The sequence below is a fragment of the Pieris napi genome, chromosome 11 (genome assembly GCF_905475465.1).
Source record: "Pieris napi chromosome 11, ilPieNapi1.2, whole genome shotgun sequence".
NCBI classification, from domain to species: domain Eukaryota; kingdom Metazoa; phylum Arthropoda; class Insecta; order Lepidoptera; family Pieridae; genus Pieris; species Pieris napi.
This window is the reverse complement of record NC_062244.1, coordinates 2578230-2597668: the sequence shown is the minus strand read 5'-3', so window position 1 is coordinate 2597668 and position 19439 is coordinate 2578230. Positions and strand designations below refer to the sequence as shown.

At 34.5% G+C, this 19439-nt stretch overlaps 1 protein-coding gene across 1 annotated transcript in view; it reads left to right on the top strand.

Annotated features, from left to right (window-relative positions):
• The window catches only part of LOC125053752 (fatty acid synthase-like), a 44273-nt gene extending 27416 nt beyond the window's left edge, over window positions 1-16857 (top strand). The window contains exons 22-40 of the mRNA XM_047655287.1: window positions 661-775; window positions 1652-1894; window positions 1968-2402; window positions 2633-2782; window positions 3271-3383; window positions 4236-4386; window positions 4910-5081; window positions 6208-6320; window positions 6888-7046; window positions 8571-8743; window positions 8820-8966; window positions 9129-9338; window positions 10544-10652; window positions 11344-11476; window positions 11728-11878; window positions 12572-12719; window positions 13634-13810; window positions 14431-14533; window positions 16256-16857. Coding sequence (XP_047511243.1) covers window positions 661-775; window positions 1652-1894; window positions 1968-2402; window positions 2633-2782; window positions 3271-3383; window positions 4236-4386; window positions 4910-5081; window positions 6208-6320; window positions 6888-7046; window positions 8571-8743; window positions 8820-8966; window positions 9129-9338; window positions 10544-10652; window positions 11344-11476; window positions 11728-11878; window positions 12572-12719; window positions 13634-13810; window positions 14431-14533; window positions 16256-16800 — 3547 coding nt within the window. The 3' untranslated portion in view covers window positions 16801-16857. The remainder of the gene's footprint in view (window positions 1-660; window positions 776-1651; window positions 1895-1967; window positions 2403-2632; window positions 2783-3270; window positions 3384-4235; window positions 4387-4909; window positions 5082-6207; window positions 6321-6887; window positions 7047-8570; window positions 8744-8819; window positions 8967-9128; window positions 9339-10543; window positions 10653-11343; window positions 11477-11727; window positions 11879-12571; window positions 12720-13633; window positions 13811-14430; window positions 14534-16255) is intronic.
• Window positions 16858-19439: the final 2582 nt, after the last annotated feature.

The following is a 19439-nucleotide window of genomic DNA, read 5'->3' as shown; positions in this document are numbered from 1 at the left end:
AACTAATGATATAGCTAGCAACTCTTGTGAACTCAGCAAGTGTACAAACAAATAGGTTTACCTCCATAGAAATTCTATTTATTATATTATGTATAACATACTTCCACCATTTACTGTGAATTGGATTTCTATATTAAAACTAGCTGATCCGGCAAACGCCGTTTTGCCATGTTTATCATTTATAATAAAAAATAGGGGTAGATTATAGAGGGGTGAAAATTAGGGGTTGTATGTATTTTTTAATGCTGTATCATAAAAAAAATAAAATATTTTTTTTTATCTAAAAATAAAAAATTAGTGGTAAACTACCCTTAACATTTAGGGGGATGAAAAATAGATGTTGTCCGATTCTCAGTTATACCCAGTATTCACACAAACTTTCATGAGAATCGGTTAAGCCGTTTCGAAGGAGTTTAACCACAAACACCGCGACACGAGAATTTTATATATTAGATGAGGAAGATGAGTTTTCAAGATATTATCGCTGATTTTTTTTAGTGAAGTCATTGACGATATACCACGATAAATATGGTTCTCAAATAATAAGAGAAAAAGGAAATTTGTTAGGAAAGTTGTAAAATTCTTATTATTGTATGTCATAGCAATAATAGTATTGTAAATTCAAATATTATAATGATAAAAAATAGTTCATATTTCCAGATGCTCTGGTGTAACCTTCCATGATGTGAGGTTCTGTTCTCGGCCAGCGAGCAGCGAGAACGTTTCTGTTAAGGCCTACAAATTTGTACCCCATTTCCCCAAGGGGCAAAGTAACGTATGTATTTTCAATATTGTTTTAGTTTATTTAATTTAAAGAAGCTTTATTTAAATGTGAAGTACACTTGTACAGTACAATAATAAAATGTATCGTGAATTACCTTATGACGCTCAAAATCGGATGTAGGGAACGAAAGTTTCATTGTTTAAACATATTATTATTAAGCCTTTTTTGCTGACACCCAGTATAATATATACAAACACTTGTTGTTACATAATTAAATTAATCTAATACATCAGATGTGCCGTATCCTGTGACACATAGCCCCTTCCAGCTGTTTCCATTTTTAATGTTAGTTTTTCTTGTCCAAGTTCTGCCTCCTATTCTCTTTATATTGCCTGCCCATCTCTTTCTTCCTCTTTTACTTTTTCCATTTCGTGGTTGCCATTCTGTAATAATTTTTGTCCATTTCAACCTGCTATCTCTCGTCATGTGCCCGGTCCAGCGCCATTTCAATTGGCTTATTTTCTTTATAATGTCCTCTACTTTCGTCGTTAATATTATCTGTTCTGCTCTTTTGCGATGTCTCAGTGTTACACAGTGGGTTGTTCCCAACTTTAAAAGATGTTTCTGAGATAATGTCCAAGTCTGGCAGCTGTATGTGACACATGGTAAGATACATAAGTTGAACACCTTTTACCTAAGTCCCATTGGGAAGTCTTTACTTTTAAGTACTTCCTTAAGGGACCAAATTCTTTGGTCTGTTTGGTCTTTAAAGTATTTTATTTGCCCTCGATATACGTGGTGATCTACATATTCGATAGCATCACATATTACACCAAAATACTTGATATTGTCAAAGCTTTATCAAAGTTCTTCCCGGAACATGATTTATATTGCATGCAGATTATAAAATATTTTTTTTTACTACAGGAATCCTCAGCTCTTGCAGTGTTCCTCCAAATAGTTGCTGAAAATGTTAACAAAAGCACAATCAATGCCCTAGTTGTTAACGAATCTGACTCTAAATACAGCGGATTGAAATCTGTTGTCGAACAAATTCCTGGGATCAAAGTGAACTTAGCATGTATTGATAAGAGAGACCTCCTCAAACTGACCAATATTGATAATCAAGTTGATGTCTTATTCCTCAATGACTTATCGTTTGATGAATCTGTAAGTGTAATTTAAACTCTTAAGAAAAATTAGCACGTTTTAAACCTTCATCTTATGATAACATTTCTTCCAGCTCACGGAAGCCCTACACAACATCCTTCCACGCGATTTCTTCATCATTAACAAAGAATTTTCAGAACCAAAGCAGAGACCGGCTTTTCTCTACATTCCTCTGTCCTCTCACAACGTCTCCAATGCCCAAATCCAACTTATAAGTTGGCGTCCAAATCAATCCCGTTCCATTTCCAGCGCAGTTACAGTCCATTCTACTGAAGACCTTGCGTTATTAGAATCTAGTCTTTCCATACTTCCTCCCGGGCAGAACCTCTTGATTGTGTCCACATATCCGAAAGTCCCAGGTTTGTCAGAACTAGTGAAGCAATGGAGCAAGGCTAGCAGTGGGTCTAACAAGAAGATATACGTGATTGAAATAAACCACAAGGTGTCCAACGAACAGTGTTTGAACGAATTGCCACCTCTGAATTTGACCTTCAATGTGTTAGATCATGTAAGTAGTGGGTCAAATATTATACAAAACATTCTACCCTATTCTTATTCTAACTGTTGTTTTTGCATTTAATTTCGCTGATCAATATGCAAGGTCGCAGGATAACTTTCAGTTATATCGATTGGAACTTTTCGTCCCTTTTTTCAGTTAAAATTTTTTAATAACTAATTTTGTAAAATGTTTTCTGATTTTTCTGAATGTGACGATGACTCTCCGAATTATTTAAACAGGGTATTTGGGGAGGCAAGTACTACCTTCCCGTGGAACGTCAGGTAGAAAGCAAGGGTAATGCGATACTCCAGATTTCTCACGTTGGAGACATCGATTCATTGACCTGGGTTGAAACACCTGAGCCGACTGGACCAGGGATTAACGTGAAGGTTTGTAACAGTTAACTAATATATATTTTCCTATTGTGCTATAAGAAGCCTTTTGTACGATATGATATAGGTAATATTGCTGAATCTGCTTCCGTAATCATATAAATGTCAAGAGGAATTAAGGACCTATCCTATCGCTAAACTCGAATGGAAAAAGTTATTAAGATCGATACACGATTTTAATAACTTCGCTCGATATAAAAAAAATCCAAACATAGCCAATTTTTAACACTTTGAATTCATTTTATGACGAAAATGTATATAGAACTTAATTTTGAAATTTACACGATATATTTAATCGCAAGCCAAGTAATTCATTTAAGAAAAAAAATGATAAAATTACATTAATTTAATGTTTTACATAACTAATTGTTATTACGGGCCGACGCGACGCGCCTGTCTGCGCACCGCAGTCCAACCCGAGACACTGCAATTCGTGCTGGGATAGGACCTTAATACAGGATTTTTAAATCGAATTTTGTTCACAGGTACACTATTCTACCCTGAATAGCCTGGACACGAAGAGAAGTATGGGAGTAATACCCGTCGATTTTGATACGGATTTAACCTTTGGAATGGACTTCAGTGGTGTGACGGAAAGGTATGTCTTCTCTTCTTGATCTGCGCTATAAACACGAGCATGTAAGTGCTTGCTCCTATTTCACCATGCCTCATGCTGATAGAGGACAAATCTTTGATTTTTTGTTTATTTATTACTTAAGATGTCATGTGGAACATGGTGGTTGCAGCTCCTTACAAACGTTGTGTAAAACAAAAACTTGGCGATTAAAAAGAGTGGCAAAGAGTTTATTGCCAGGTCTTCTCTTCCGTTCTACGCCCTTGATTTGAGAACTGGCAGTAAATGTAAAATTAGAAGCATTTAACGTATATTTCTTTTTTTTGACGTTCATAAGTGTACATTGTGTTACCTACATGAATGATTTTCGATTTGATTTGAACACAGTGTCTATTTTCGATAGAACTTTTAGTTTCGTACTATTTTTTTAACGGGCTTAGAGTAAAACGTAGCCTGGATGAGGTGGCTTGAGAGAAAGACTACACTGCTTACGAACTTGTAGCCAATTTTGTACTAGTAATACTAGTTGGTTTATTATTGAAATTTTTCTTGCCAAAAATTTCCATATAGTCAGAGGCGGATCTACTTAAAGGCTTTTTGGGCTGTAGCCCAGGGCCCCGTGGAAAGAAAGAGCCCCCAGTCCCCACTGAAAACAATAGGCGATATTTTAAATTAAAAAAAACCCAATCATAAGGTTGGTATCCCTGAGATCAATCAACCTATGTGCGATGCGCGACTATCGAACGGAACGGGGAATTCCCGTCGCCTGTGTATTTTTTCGCGTATGCGTCGATTACGGGGGACTTCCCCGTAATAGCCCAGAGCCCCACAAATTCACGATCTGCCCATATAGTCTAACAAATATACATTTTTTAGTGGTGTCCGTGTTATGGGTCTTGTTGAATCGGGTTCCGTGAGTACAATAGTGCGAGCCAAGACTGAGCAATTGTGGCCTGTGCCTGCGCACTGGACCCTAGAGGATGCCGCTACCGTGCCTTTGGCCTACTGTTTGGCCTTCTACTGCTTGGTATGTGCTTTTACGTAGTATTTTTTTTTCTCTTAGTTATTATAAAATTCTGTTTTCATGTCAAAAGGAAGAGACTGCCTGCCCACAACACAGGGAATCCTAGTGTGGGGGCCAGTGCACTTTACTTTATCTAAATACCTTGTATATTGTGCATAATAAAGTTTTTTCTTTCTTTCTTTCTTTCTTATTAGCTATAAAGATTTTATTTTAAGGCGATTCTAAATCTCAGATGTTCAGGTTGCTGCGATTACAACAAATTTTGGATGTGTTCAGATGACGTAACATCGGATATAGCATATCTGATATATCGTTTACTACAAATGATCATCGAAACTTCGTTTAGTTTCCATGAAAATTAGTATCTCATACAATTTATTTATGATCGCAAAGAATACATTTCAATTTACAACAATTTAGATTCTTATTTAAATACATCTAATTCTGTAAAACATTCGAGCAAAAATCTCATCGAAAGTAAAAGTAAACTACGTAACATTTGTTAATAATTTCTTCATACTTTTAGAGCAATAAAAGCAGTATTTTACCCGGTATGAGCATTTTGGTACACGGTGGAACAGGTGCATTGGCCCAAGCTGCAATCTCCATTGCCCTTGCATTTGACTGCGAAGTATTTACCACTGTCAGTGATCTGAAGAAGAAGCAGTTCGTTAAGAAGCTCTTCCCTCAGTTGCAAGGTATGGCTATAATAACGTTTTGTAGAGGTGTAATTATTGTCTATATAGAAATTTCGCAATTCCATTTGTAATATTGTCTACGTATCATTATTTGGTAATTCCACTTGCACGTGGATCAATTAGTCGACCTAAAACCGCCATGTAAGTCAGAGGACAATAAAGACAGTGAATTATATTTCGGTTTTGATTTGGTGTACCTCTAACACTAAAGTTTTTTCTCTATTATTATTCAAATTGTACTTTCGGGCGACTTAAATGGGAATATTGAAAGTTGTGGCTAACTTCACTTATCAAGGTTATGAATTTAATTCCAATTATTAAAGTTGAACCGAAAATAAAATCAATTCATTTCCCGTATTTATTTGTATTATATGAACGTTTGTCAACGTCACTAAAAACTAAGTTTGTTTAAGAACGCGCTCTAAGGAAAAGTCTCAAGTTGAGAGCTTAGCGCAAACTATGACTCTCGTATGTTAAGATACAATACTGTACTGTACAATACGGTTTGAGTTACGTAACTTACTCTAATGCCCGCCTTCCACTGCGAGTGGAACGGACCCATTACGGACTCCGCGTTATGTAACCAAATATTAAAAAGCGCAAACAAAATCATAACAATCATATTACACTGGAAGCTAATAAATTGTAAAACGTCAGTTTTGGTAAATGTAAAGTGCCAATGTAAATGAACCAATAATTCATAAATTCTCGTTTCCGAGAAAGTATAATAGGTCAACATCACTTATATTATATTGTATAGGTAATAGATATGTCAATTAGTTTTAAGCACCCATAAATAAGTAAAAAAAAATCGTTTGTCTGTAAAGTCGGTTTACTGACGATAGTTGAACGTGACAACGTCACGAATCGCTCACTCAAGTAAGAGAGAGACAGATGTCGAACGCTGAAGAGCGCGGAGTCCGATTGTACCTCTCTGTCGCTTCGCGCTCTCGCTTGCACTTCAAGCCTTAAATGGAACGCCTCAGAGCGAGGTAACGCCGCATGAGTCATGTTTTTTCGTGCGTGCAGCCGGCTCCATCGATTTATAAGACGTTGTCACGTCAATATTTAAAAATCTCTTTCATCTTTCCATAAACTGATTTTTCTATGAAATTTTTCTTTACAGATGACCACATTGGTGATTCTCGTCACCACACTTTCGCTGACATGGTGAGGTCTACTACGAATGGTAGAGGCGTAGACATCATCATCAGCTGCGCGAATAAGGAGTTGAAGAATGTAATTATTAATTTTAAAGAAAAATCTTTCGATCTACATCAATTTCGATAACTTTTAAACTGAAAGAAATGTATTGAACTGACAAAGAGTCTATTTGTTAGTGTGAATAGTAGTTAGTAAACTTTTTGATATGGTTTTTTATTTTGTAATTTCGTTATTCCGAATTATATTATTTGTGCATTCTTGTCAATTTAGGGTCACGTGTTAGGACAGGATTGTTTTTTTATAAATAATTAAATAAAAATAATTATTAGGACAGTGAACATTATCTAATAAAATCTAACCTAAACCGTTGATTACATACAAAATACTTTATGTTTCAAGTACTAAAGAAGTTTTTGTATTCATATATAGTATTTTTTATTCCTTAGACATATTTTATATCAATTATCTTTTAAAAGTCTTTATGTTTAGCGAATTGTCAAGCGTAAATTAATTCCGAAGAGTTTACCAACTTTGGATATGTACAGCCTAATATCAAAATCAATTCAGTAGTTTTTGGATATGTCCTACCAATTCATAAGTACTTGTTTTAATTTTTCAAAACTACTTTTATATTTTTTTCAGGCCTCCATGGGATGTCTCGCAGAGTACGGCGTGTACTACGATGCCAGTTTGCTGATTGAGCGAGAAAACTTTACCCTCGGAATGAACCATTTCACTAAATGCCGCTCCTACGCCACCGTCGATATTCGCAGCATATTTCAGACTGAACACGATATGAAGGTAAATTTTGTTATTTTCTTGAAGATTCTTCAACATTTTTGAAGTTATACTTCTTTAGGCGCGTTATGAAAAATTTATGAGAGTGTAATTTTACGATGCGCGCGCACCTGAGACACAAAATTATCAGTGTGATTATAGCGTGCGCGAGCGAGATGGGAATAAGACAATCTACAAGTAAAAAGAAATAGAATATGCGTGAAGTTAGCAGCTATGCCAAGAATTTTGAATGATGACCTTTGTAGTACCTTTTAAACAAGTAAAGGAGTTTTAATTGTTTTTTTCAAAGAAATTTAGCAATGCTTTTTCACAAAGAGCTATTAAATTGAATGAATAATATAATAAAATAATAAATAATAATAATAATTATTATTATTAATATTAATTAATAATTGAATAAAATTAAATATTATTAAGTTATGAATGTTAAATATTTATTATTTAAAAAAAATAAAGAAAGCCAAAGAAGTATAGCTTCTTACGCGCGTACATAAGTACACGCACCCTTTTTTTTATCTAGTAGTAGGCAAATGAGCCTCCTCACCTGATGTTAAGTGATACCGCCGCCCATAGACACTCACATTGCCAGAAGACTTGGAAGTGCGTTGCCATTGAAGAATTGGTACGCTCTTTTATTGAAGGACCCTAAGTCGAATTGGTTCGGAACTACTTCCTACAGCTGGTTCCATATAGTGGTGGTGCGCGGCGAAAACTGCCTTAAAAACGCTCAGTTGTGGAACGACGGATGTCGAGATGATACGGATGGTATTTTGTATTCTCCCTTGACGTCCAATGGGTTAAGGTAGAGGTTAGAAAAGTACTAAATATCCTAAGTAAAAGTGGCGCTAAAACGTTTTTTTGGGTCTTAGATTTCTGTATCTGTATGTATGAGACACGCCATCGCGAGTGTTAGATGCACATATATACAGAAAGTATTGGTGTACAGCCGGCCTCAAACCTACGACCTCAGGGAATAGAGTCCCCCCTAGAAGCTACTAGGCCAATACTGCTCCTAAAATACAAAATATAGTTTAATTAAAACAATACTTATTAGGAAGTATTTTTTAAATTGGAAGTAAGCGGAAGTTTTACGAACTTATATATTTATTAAAGTCCATACACATATACTATTTAACTACGACTCATTTGTCAAAAACATTATATAACTGACATACAGCCCTGCGATTCTGTAACTCACTTCACGAATTCACGAACTCACACAGCGGTTTTCGTATCGGCGGTCGCTCTCAAATCAGTCGTGAAGCAGTCATTTTATGATTTGGCATTCTGAAAAGGTGGGAGCTGGTACTTTATTGTTTATCAGAATGCCAAATCATAAAATGACTACTTCACGACTGATTTGAGAGAGACCGCCGATGCGAAAACCGCTGTGTGAGTTCGTGAAGTGAGTTACAGAATCGCAGGGCAGAACTCATATTGGCTGTGCGGCTCGACTCTGAATTTTATTCTAAATGTACAATATGAACCAGTATTTTTATACTAAAACTTGATAAACCACCATTCCAGCGCTTGCAATTACTCGTAACCGAAGGAATAGCGCGTGGCTACGTGCGTCCTCTGTCCCGTGTATCGTTCCCGCCCAGTGACGTCTCTCGGGCCTTCCGCCTCTTGGCTGCAAGTAGACATCGCGGACGAGTGCTTCTTGACATGCAGCAGCCCATTCCTGATGTTAAACCCAGGTAACAATACTATATCTCTAATGCTTTTATTTAGCACATTATCAAATGTTTATTACTTATTATCTTGAATTTTCAGGCTCCAAATATCTCCTGAATCATGCAATTTGATCATATCAGATGACGATGTATTGGCGATACAGCTGGCTGATGGGCTGGTCGCACAAGGGGCTAAGCAACTGTACATTCAGGCGCCTTATTCTAACGCCTTCCTCGTTAAACAGAGGTAAAAAAATCTTAGTCTTATTTAATCAATTACCGTCCGAAAAATTGGCGCGTTTAACCAATTTAAAGGGGCAAGAAAGATACATATCAGGATGAGCCTAGTAAAGTGGAATAAGTGATATCTGTATCTTATGTTCCATAATAAACATATATTTTTTTTAAGGTCCTGGCAAGACGCTGGTGTACACGTTGTCATTGACAGACAAGAATTCTGGAACAAGAAGTATATAGAGTTTCTACTTAACAAGAGTAGTGTTCTGGGGAAAATCCAGATTATCTACATGATTGCCAGCAAAGCCCAGAACTACAATGACGCCACTACATATTTGGATGCATTGTATTCAGCTTCTAGAAAGTTAACACCACCTGTCGAGTAAGTTTTATATTTCTTATGTAATTTGACATTTTTTAAAATTTACAATTAAGTGTGTTAAGAAGCGTCTTACTTGCGAAAGTATTTGAATTCAATGAAATAATAATGACCACATGTATTTGTTAAGATTTAAAATGTCAAAAATAAACCCAAACAATTTAATAAAATATCTCTAACACAATAGTGTTGCGAAATCTAATAAACAGGTAGAACGAAAAATAAAATCTCATGGGGTTTCCATTTTGTTCATTTGCTCTGCTGTTTATTAACATATATTTATTTGTTTCTTTATGAATTATTTAATCAATTTAAATATGTCTATAGGGGCCTCATAGCCTAGCGGTCTTATTAAGTGGCAGCTAGGTGAGCGGTACAGGGTTCGATTCCCGGTTCGAGGGCAACTTTTAATTTAATTTAAATTTGTTCTCGGCCTTTGGGAGGGTTGTGCGGTACCGGGCGAGTGCCTTAACCGTACATGGAGGACATGGTCGAATTTCTAAGACAAAAAGTATTAGTAAAAGAATTATAAAAATCTTATACTTGACGCTGGCTAATGCACAAACCGTGCCAGAGCCATAATAATAAAAAAAATATGTCTATACATGCACCAACAATCTTAAACAACATCTGAACCTGTCCAATGCTAAACAGACAGTGTTCTTGTGCGACACTAGTTTAATGGAAAAATTGAGAGTGTAGAAATTATTACTTCAAGTACGTAAAATAATTAATATGTCAAACGGAAGAGACTAGTGCAGTTTCACTTTTAACCATACATCATTTTTTACTATTTGTATTATTAAGCTATTGCATAGATTTTATAGCGGGCTTTGAGCGCGGCGACCGAATCAAGAAATTCCGTAACGAAATAAACCTAACACACGATGACGTATTATGGGTGCGCAATACGCGTTAGAGCGGGACAGAGCGCATACTGCGTCTCACTTTGGTAAACGTGATCGAATAGGCGTGTTAGTCTGAGTCTGGTAGAGTGGTAGATTGAATTAATATCAAAGAAAAAAAAACTGCAAAAAATAAATAAATAATTTTATATTGCATAAGTTTATAAAAAATGCTATGCAATAGCTTAACCGCGGCAGTCCCCGAGTGCCACACGTTTTTTTTATGTAACGTTACAACATAATATTATTGTTTACCAGCCTGTACCTATATAACACTTGTGTAAAGTTCTTTTTCAATTTCAGACACCTTGCTGTAATCGACATCGGTAACCGCATAGGTGATGACGCATTCACATCAGAATGTCACTATAAGAACAATTTGACTATCATCAAGTCACCTGAACTTGAATCGGTAAGTAATTTTTAAAAATAGAGGTGTAGCAACAGTTCCAACGATATACAACAACCCCTGAAACGCGCTAACAAACTTCTCGACGGGCGCCCGACCCAAGAGGGCCCCTGCCCAAGAGATATTATGTTCTATAGATGAATGTGAAGTCTCCAATACGCATTGGGCTAGCGTGGGGACTACAGACCATTCCCTCTCGCCTAAGAGAGGAGGCCTATGGCCATTAGTGGGACATATACAACGTGTAATTGAGTACGCTGAAAATCTCGAAGTTTATTAAAATTAAACTGTGTACAACGTGACGATTTTTAGCCTAAAAATAAGAATATACCACGAGCTTTTCATAATCACTAAGGTATAGCTTTATAAACATTATATTTAATACATTTCTCGTTCTGATGTCGTTTTTGTATGAAATATAAAGTGGTACGTCATGATACGAACCGCGCGTTTCTGCATGATGTCCAGACGTGCACACTGCACGTGTTTATATTGTACCAAAAAAGTACTTTGTGGCGTCGCTTCGCTAAAGTAAAATGTCAAGTGGATGTAAGAAAAGATCCGAATTTTATTATCTTTACATTGATGGCTGAAAATCTTATACTATCGAATCAAGGACTAATGTATCGTTCACAAAGTTTTTCTCAATTTTTTAAAATGATTCAACTTTAACTTTTTTGTTTTGTCGACTCAGGTGCAAAGCTTGCTGTCATTTAAGACCGTACTGAATGTCTTAGAAGAAGGATTGAACTCCAAAGAGCCTGTGATTGTGGTGCACCCGGTTCCTAATAAGAAATCTTTGTTGGAAGACATCGCTGCTATTGCCAGTAAGTCTTTAAACACCTTATTTTTGAGAAACCGATATGCAACTAAACAGAAATCTACGTTTACTATAGAAGCATCAAAGTATTGGGTAGACCCAATAAATCCGCATGCCTTCTAAGGCTTGGTTTCTTCACGATATTTTCCTCCATAGAACCTTTGACCTCAGGGATGACATTTGCACGTTGAAGCCACTAGGACAACACTGCATTATTTTAAATCACTGTATACATAAATAACATTTTTTAAATTTCAGAATTCGATCTACCGAACAATTTAGAAGATACACTCACGCTGCAGGAATTATGCAAGGACAGTTCATTACTATTCCCAGTGAGAGAATACTTGCGGGACCAATGTCACATCCTCCTGTCGCAAGAAGCCATTCTAGATCTTTCTATAAGCAAGTGAGTTGTAAATCTTTAAAGTGAAACTTCTTTATCGACGTATGGGAGAAATTTTGTAGCAATGTAAAAAATCGTCACGTTTTTCGGTTACGCGCCATGTTGCTTTTTTAATACCAACTACAAATTGCTTGATTTATCGCAAGTTGAAAATATCTCGCGAGAAAACCTTGAAATCGGATTACTTCAAGTATATGCAATTAATGAAATTCTGTAATAATCTTAGTAGTAATAAGGTAAAATGTAATAATTGCATTATTTGAATTCATGTCTATGATAATAAAAGCCTTTTGTTAAACTTTATCTAATTTAACTTTATTTAACCAATTTCTGTAAAGTTGCATATTTTTTCGAAAAATAAGGTCATAAAGAGGTTTCACTTCTTACGTGTGTACACTCACTAGTACAAGCACAATTTTTTTTGATTATTTGTGTTCTCTGATCCATTTTCACGTGATTGAATTATTCTTTTAACTGGAGTAAGCCAAGTACAAATTTGTTTTAATTAATTTAATAATAATTCTTAGTTTGCATCACAAATCCTAAACGTCGGATAAATTTAAAATTATGTCAAATAGTTGTAAATTTATAATAATACATAACTTTAATCCGGTAAAAAGCGTTTTTCTTTTAATGTTATGAGTTATGTTAATCAAAGACAATACTATCACAAATCCTGTCTAATTTTTTGTTTAGGATTAAAAACATTGAGGAAAACATGTTGGATGCAACATTCAAGCACATGGAAGGATTTGCGCAGTTTTACTCGTACGTAAATGAAGACGAACTTCGAAGTACCACGGAAATGGTTTTCCTACCCACGTTAGTGCGATCGGCTGCTGTGGTAAGTTTACATTTCTATATAATAAATGCTGGTTAAAATTCGAACATACTTGTTTATCAGGTCAACGAACTCGTAAAAGACAAAAAGTCAAAATAATTTTCATATAGGTAACAGAATGTACACTTATGAACGTCAAAAAAGAAAGTATTTGAATAAGTAAAACTGACTGACACTAAAAAAACTTTCGTGCACTAATAATATTGTATTAAAATTTGAATTCTCTTCACTAAATTCAAATTTCAATATCAATTATATTTTGCGTTCTAATTAGTTTCTTTCTATCTATCTATACTAATATTATAAAGAGGAAAGGATTGATTTTTTGTTTGTTTGAAATGAATAGGCTCCGAAAATACTGGACCGATTTCAAAAATTCTTTCACCGTTGGCAAGCTACACTATTCCCGAGTGGACATAGGCTATGTTTCATTTTCAAAAAAAACACTTGAATAATCTAACCCAAGGTGTAAAAAAAAACAAAATCTTCCTTCAATCGTGTGCGCTGCGAAAACTATTAATGATAGAACAAATTGATGTATAACAATTTTTCAGGACACATTACTATCTATAAAAAATGTCGCGACAGCATGTCTCTATCTTTTATAGTTACGTCACAATAAGCGTCCTTTTATTAATTTTTTTTTAATTAAATTACCACCGCTAGAATAGGCTCTTTATTCGTACCTAGGTATTGATCCTTATCAAAATAATTACCAACGTTTCACATAAGCTACTATTTCTTGGCATAACCACCAAAAAAGCATGGTGGATTAATGTTCTCCTGCCGTTTCTCTTGAATAGTTTACTACTATGTAATATAACAAAAATCTTAGCCACAGCAACGCTTGACCGAGTCTACTAGTATAATATAATTATGGGAGCTAAAATAGTAAATATAAACATTTTTTTTGACAGATGGATAATGAGTTTGACGCGAACCAGAATTTCATATGTCTGATACCAGGTTTGGAAGGTCACAATGGAAGATTCGAACTCTTGGCTGAAAGACTGAAGCTGTTCGCTTTAGTACTGCAGCCGGGTCTTGCGCATCCTGATGAAACACCTCAGGAAATGGCAGCTAGATTTGCCAAGGTGACTTTTTTAGTTGTATTCATAGTAATGTCTTCAATAGAGATTTATTGCGATGTCTTTGGATTTTTCTTTTTTTTTATAGTGAAGAAAAACATCGTGAGGAATAGAATTGTCTTTTATTGACATAAACTTTACACATTTAAAGAAAAAACTTTTTAACCGGATGAAAGTTATGTATTATTATAAATTGTGCGTGGTGTTTGTCAAAACCCTCCATCTTTTAGTCGATACCAACTCCAGGAATATAAATACAGATAATGCAATTTTCTCTACAGCTGTGATACTTTTTGACATCCAACACCTTTTGTCTTCAGTCACCGTGACCGCGCACGCTGTAAATAACGCGAAACGTCGGATAGATTTAAAATTATGTTAAATCATTGTAAATTTATAATAATACATAACTTTAGTCCGGTTAAAAAGTTTTTTCTTTAATCGTGAGAAATGTCTGGATAAATTTCAGCGTCGAGACAGAGCTAACTATGACTTTTGACGATGAGTTGTATTTAGCCCCAAGTTCGACTCTTACAAAATCGATTGTTTGTAAAAAGGAATCATTATTGTAACAATTGTAGTTACTGTAAACTCTTCCAGTGAAACTAGAAACTCTTTTTTTACAGGTTTTAATTAAAAGAACCGGTATCAACGGTCACTTCTACCTTCTCGGGTATGAGACAGGAGTCATAGTAGCGCTTGAGATAGCCAAAATTCTTGAGGAACAAGGTAATTTTCGGGTGTATTTATTTCAACACACATAAACTGTATAAGACTATAAAAAAATGTGCGTGTACTAGTGTACACACGTTAGAAGTGAAACTTCTTTATGACCTTATTTTTCGAAAAATTATCTATATGCAACTTTACAGAAATTGGTTAAATAAAGTTAAATTAGATAAAGTTTAACAAAAGGCTTTTAATATTATAGACTTGAATACAAATAATACAATTACCTATTTCATTTTACCTTATTACCACTAAGATTATTACAGAATTTCATTAATTGTAACAGAATTTTTAGTATCATTGTTATCGTTATTATACATTTTTGTTATTAATGGTTTAGCATCTCTTTGAATCAACCCTGGTAGGGACAAGAAAAAGACGCGCGTAACGGTCAAATGTGACGCGTAACCGAAACATGTGACGCGTAACCGAAAAATGTGACGCGTAACGAAAAAATGTTACACAAAAATTTTTTCCAACCCCGATAAAGAAGTTTTACTTCAATAAGGAACACCGTTATTGATCTTTGTACGACTGCAGATTATTCAGTATCTAATCCCGGTCTATCTAACAGAACAGTAACCTCTTACACTGTCCTTAATTCATTCCCAAGGTTTAAAGTATTTTCCAAATTCCGGAGTTTAGACACCTCTCATTCAAATCTTCGCGAATCTAACATAATAAAACACTACCTATCCAGCTTGACATATTCGGTAGTGGGCTGAGCTATTAAAAAGGATAACATTGTTAAGTAGTCTCATACATAATGCACTGTTTTGTCTAAAATCTATTGATTGAGGAATTGGAAGTGTAATATTTTTGTTTACCTTTACCATAATTGTCATATATTTTAGATGAAATAGCGTGTAGCACACTGGGACCCACGTCCCATAGGGGTCAATTTGATCGTTAAGAGGGGCAATCTCAAAATGGACTCGACGTTTTTCATTGTTTTGAAAATTTACTGTGTTTCGTTAACAATTTCCTAGTGATTTCTTCCTTGAACTATTTAAAGTTTCTTGACCTATCCAGACGCCAATCTCCAAAAAAGTACATTGTTTCTTTCCATTTTTGTCAACGTATCTTGAAGTAGGGCGAATGGAAAAAATATATGGTGGAGTTGAGTAGTTTATGTATCCATTTTGAAAGATCGATACACGATTTAAATAACTTCGCTTGATAGAAAAAAAATCCAAACATAGCTAATTTTTGACACTTTGAATTCATTTATAACGAAAATGTACAAAGAATATGATTTTGAAATTTACACGATATATTTTATCCATTTTAGAAAAAAACTTGATAAAATTACATTATTTAATGTTTTACATAACTAATTGTTATAACGGGCCGGCGGGCCTCAGTGCTCCAGCTCTCCACTGCGCACCGCAGTCCCGAGACACTGACACTACAATTCGTGCTGGGATAGGGCCTTAAGTGAACAATTTAATTGTTTATATTAAAATTTATGAATGTTACATAGAGAGGGGGGCATGGCACAAAAATGCTTGGGATATATCACGTGGTAATAAATAAATATGAATAAATCCCGATGGTAAATAAAAATACGCTAATTTACAAGACAACAAAATCTGCCGTGTTTGAACAACTCGTCTAGTCACGTGAAGCGCTCATGGGCACTAGCATCTTCTTTCACAATATATAATAAGTATAAGGACTTTGTTAATGTCGTCACATTTAGTATTAAATTATTTTTTTCAGATCTAACGGGTACTGTATTCTGCTTGGGTGGAACCCCTGAAGATATCGTATCAGAAATCAACCACGTTCTCGGCCAATACAAGTCCCAAGAAGACCTACAAGATGACCTTATCAGACACATGCTGCGAATGAACCTAAGCGATACAACGGTTCAGATAAAGTTCAAAGGCACATGGGAGGAGAAAGTGTCCTCATACGTCCACAACCTTATAGGAAAAGTGCCTTTGTCCTCACAATACAATCAAGACTACATAAAATCCGCGTACACACGGATAAAGCAAATCCAAAAATACAAAGTCCAAGTTACTCCCCTGAAATCTCAAGTGATATTCATTAAGGCGAAGTTGGCAGTGGAATCAAGTGATTCGCTACAGAAATATTCTGAGAAACCCGTTATTGTCTATGATTTGGAGACTTCATTGGCGAATGTGGCTAGAGATTTGCGGTGCACGGCGATTGTTAATCGTCACTTGGAGCCGAAGGTTTTGCAAGATTTCAACGAAGCCAACCTTTGTTTTACCTACACGATGAAGACCACAGATTAATTTTGTTGTTTAAGTAAGAAGTGGTGTATTATTGGATTAAAATTTTGTTGCATTTGATAATTTGTTTCAATTTTGATATGTTATTAACATAAAATTAGTCAACTTCCTGAATTTTTTAGTATAAATTTATAAAGATTATCTGATTTAAGTATGAAAAGTAATTTTTTGACGTGATAACGTCTTTAAAATCGTTTTAGTCGGGTGACATGTTCAGAAACTTGTGTCACACCAAAACCTCACGAGCGCGATCGCAGGTATAACGAGAGAGAGACGGACCGATCTCCCGTCTCATCTCGAGCGCTGCCAGTCATTCCGTGAATGTATGAAGAAAAATGTATATCATAGTCGAATAAGTAAACTTGTCATTTTACACCCGAAATTTATCATCAAAAGTGTGAATAAAACGATAGATGTAATTTAAAATTTGAAAAAATTGTTATCTTCATTAATTCCTTACTTCCCAAAAACTTATATCACCAATAAGACGTTATCACGTAAACATCTCGATCGTAAACCTACTTTACAAACAACCAATATTTTTTTACACTAATTTTCTTTCGCATATTTAGACCAGGGGGTCTAGCCATATTGGTGTCGAAAAGTATTCTACATACACTACCGCTTTTGCGTAATTGTACTGTCGAAAACGCTTCGTTCGTAGCCAAGACGCATGTCGATACATTACCGCAAAGTCGACAGCGTAGATGCGAGCTGCTGTTCGTAGCACCTTATTCCGTCATATTGTCTCTGGATTAAATGTATTTCTAATGTCACTTTTATAAACAAATAGAAGTTTAAAACTTTACAATATTTTTGTAAATTTGCAATTGGAAGCTGCAAAAGGGACATTAGAATGTCAGCAATGTTGGAACAATTTTCGATTAAGTGGAATTTACGAAGGAAGGTGCAAAGTGAATATATGAATTTTAATTGCATGTTTAAATTAATTATGTTTTGCTTCATGTTTTCTCAGAAATTTAAGGCTACAAATAAATACAATATTTTGAAATTGCATAATCGCGATATATAATAATAATTAGTAGTACTCATACTTTGATATTTTTAGGATTTGACCTCACAACTAATCTGCAAAATGAAGAAGCAACATATTTTGTTACCGCTTAGAAGAAACAATAGAAATAGTACTGTGGATTGATAAATAAAGAGTGAAAATAAGGTTGACTAGAAGTTGATAAAGTCCAAGGAATTAAAAAACAATAGAAAAAAAACGTAGACTAGTGTGAACACTGAAATAAGAAATTAGAGTTTGATTTAAGCTTTAATTAGGTTTGGTGTTTGTGCTTGAACATTTTTAATGTCAATTTGAAAGCAGATTTTTATATAAGTGTAGATTTTATTAGTGATTTGCTACTAGTTGGAATTATATCTGTTTATGTCCATCAAACAATTTCAGTTTAAGTTAGAGTCATAAAGGTTGATTGTTTATAATATATTTATAAAAAAGAGGGATTAATTAAAATTATAAAATAGAAACTTAGTCTTAAATTATAACCCTTAAAAACAACCTTTGACTCCATATTGATGCTCCAACATCTTAGATATAAATTTAAGTTTGATGCTTATTTTAAGTTAATATTTATGTCAATTAACTTTTGGTTATATCAGTGATTTGCTACTAGTGAATATGTAAATGCAAAATCTGTTTAAGTAAGAAATGAATAAACATTGTATGTTATGTATTTGTCAGTTTTATTATTGGTAATTTACCTTTCTTTAGTAGGACAAGCCATTAAAGTGGTTCACAATATTAGTTTATTTTACAAGAATATACAGATAATGCATATATGAATGACCCGTATGAGGACCCTACTAATCGTTAGGAATATTAAACAAACATGTAGCAAATAAAAATGTTTCAGTTATGGTTATTTTTTATTAAAATAAGGCACCAAATATCTTCCTTAACATAATGCAGTCTACATAGAAAAATAAGCATATGTAACAACTTATTAAACAATACAGACATTACTACTGAACACACACAGGTGCATCAAATTAAATTACTACCTAATGTAGATGTATTCATATTTATATATGTAGATAATTAACTAATAAATGTAAGTGTTAGTTTGCAGCAATGTCTTGTTTGTTTGCTGTTATATACAAAAAAATGTTCAATTCATAAAACCTAACGTTAGATGTTGTGATGATTTCATAAAATTACTATGATACCTACAGTTACTATGAATACATCCTGGGCGATTAAAAAAATTGTGATTGTTTCCTTCACACAACAATTGTAGGTAAATAATAATAGTTATTGTAAAGATATAATTCTTCCCAAAATCTACAAATGCAGTTTGTTTATAATAATGTCTCATTAACATTCAAACTGCTGAACTTATTAAGATTAAATGTAGAAGAACATAGTTTCAGTTACTGTTTCCTGATCTTGAGGTAATGTTACTTAACCAACCATTATTTCATACTCCATAGCTTCTCCTTTTCTGAAAAGAAAATATTTTAGTTAGTACTTTGATCAAATAGAAAACTGACAAACTAAACTGGAAGATCGGTCCAAGGTTTGTTCAATAGGTAACTTTAGTATTAAAACTCTTTACTTAATTCTAAACTTAAAAATATACTTAATTTGTCACTGCTGCTTATTGTCAATTAAA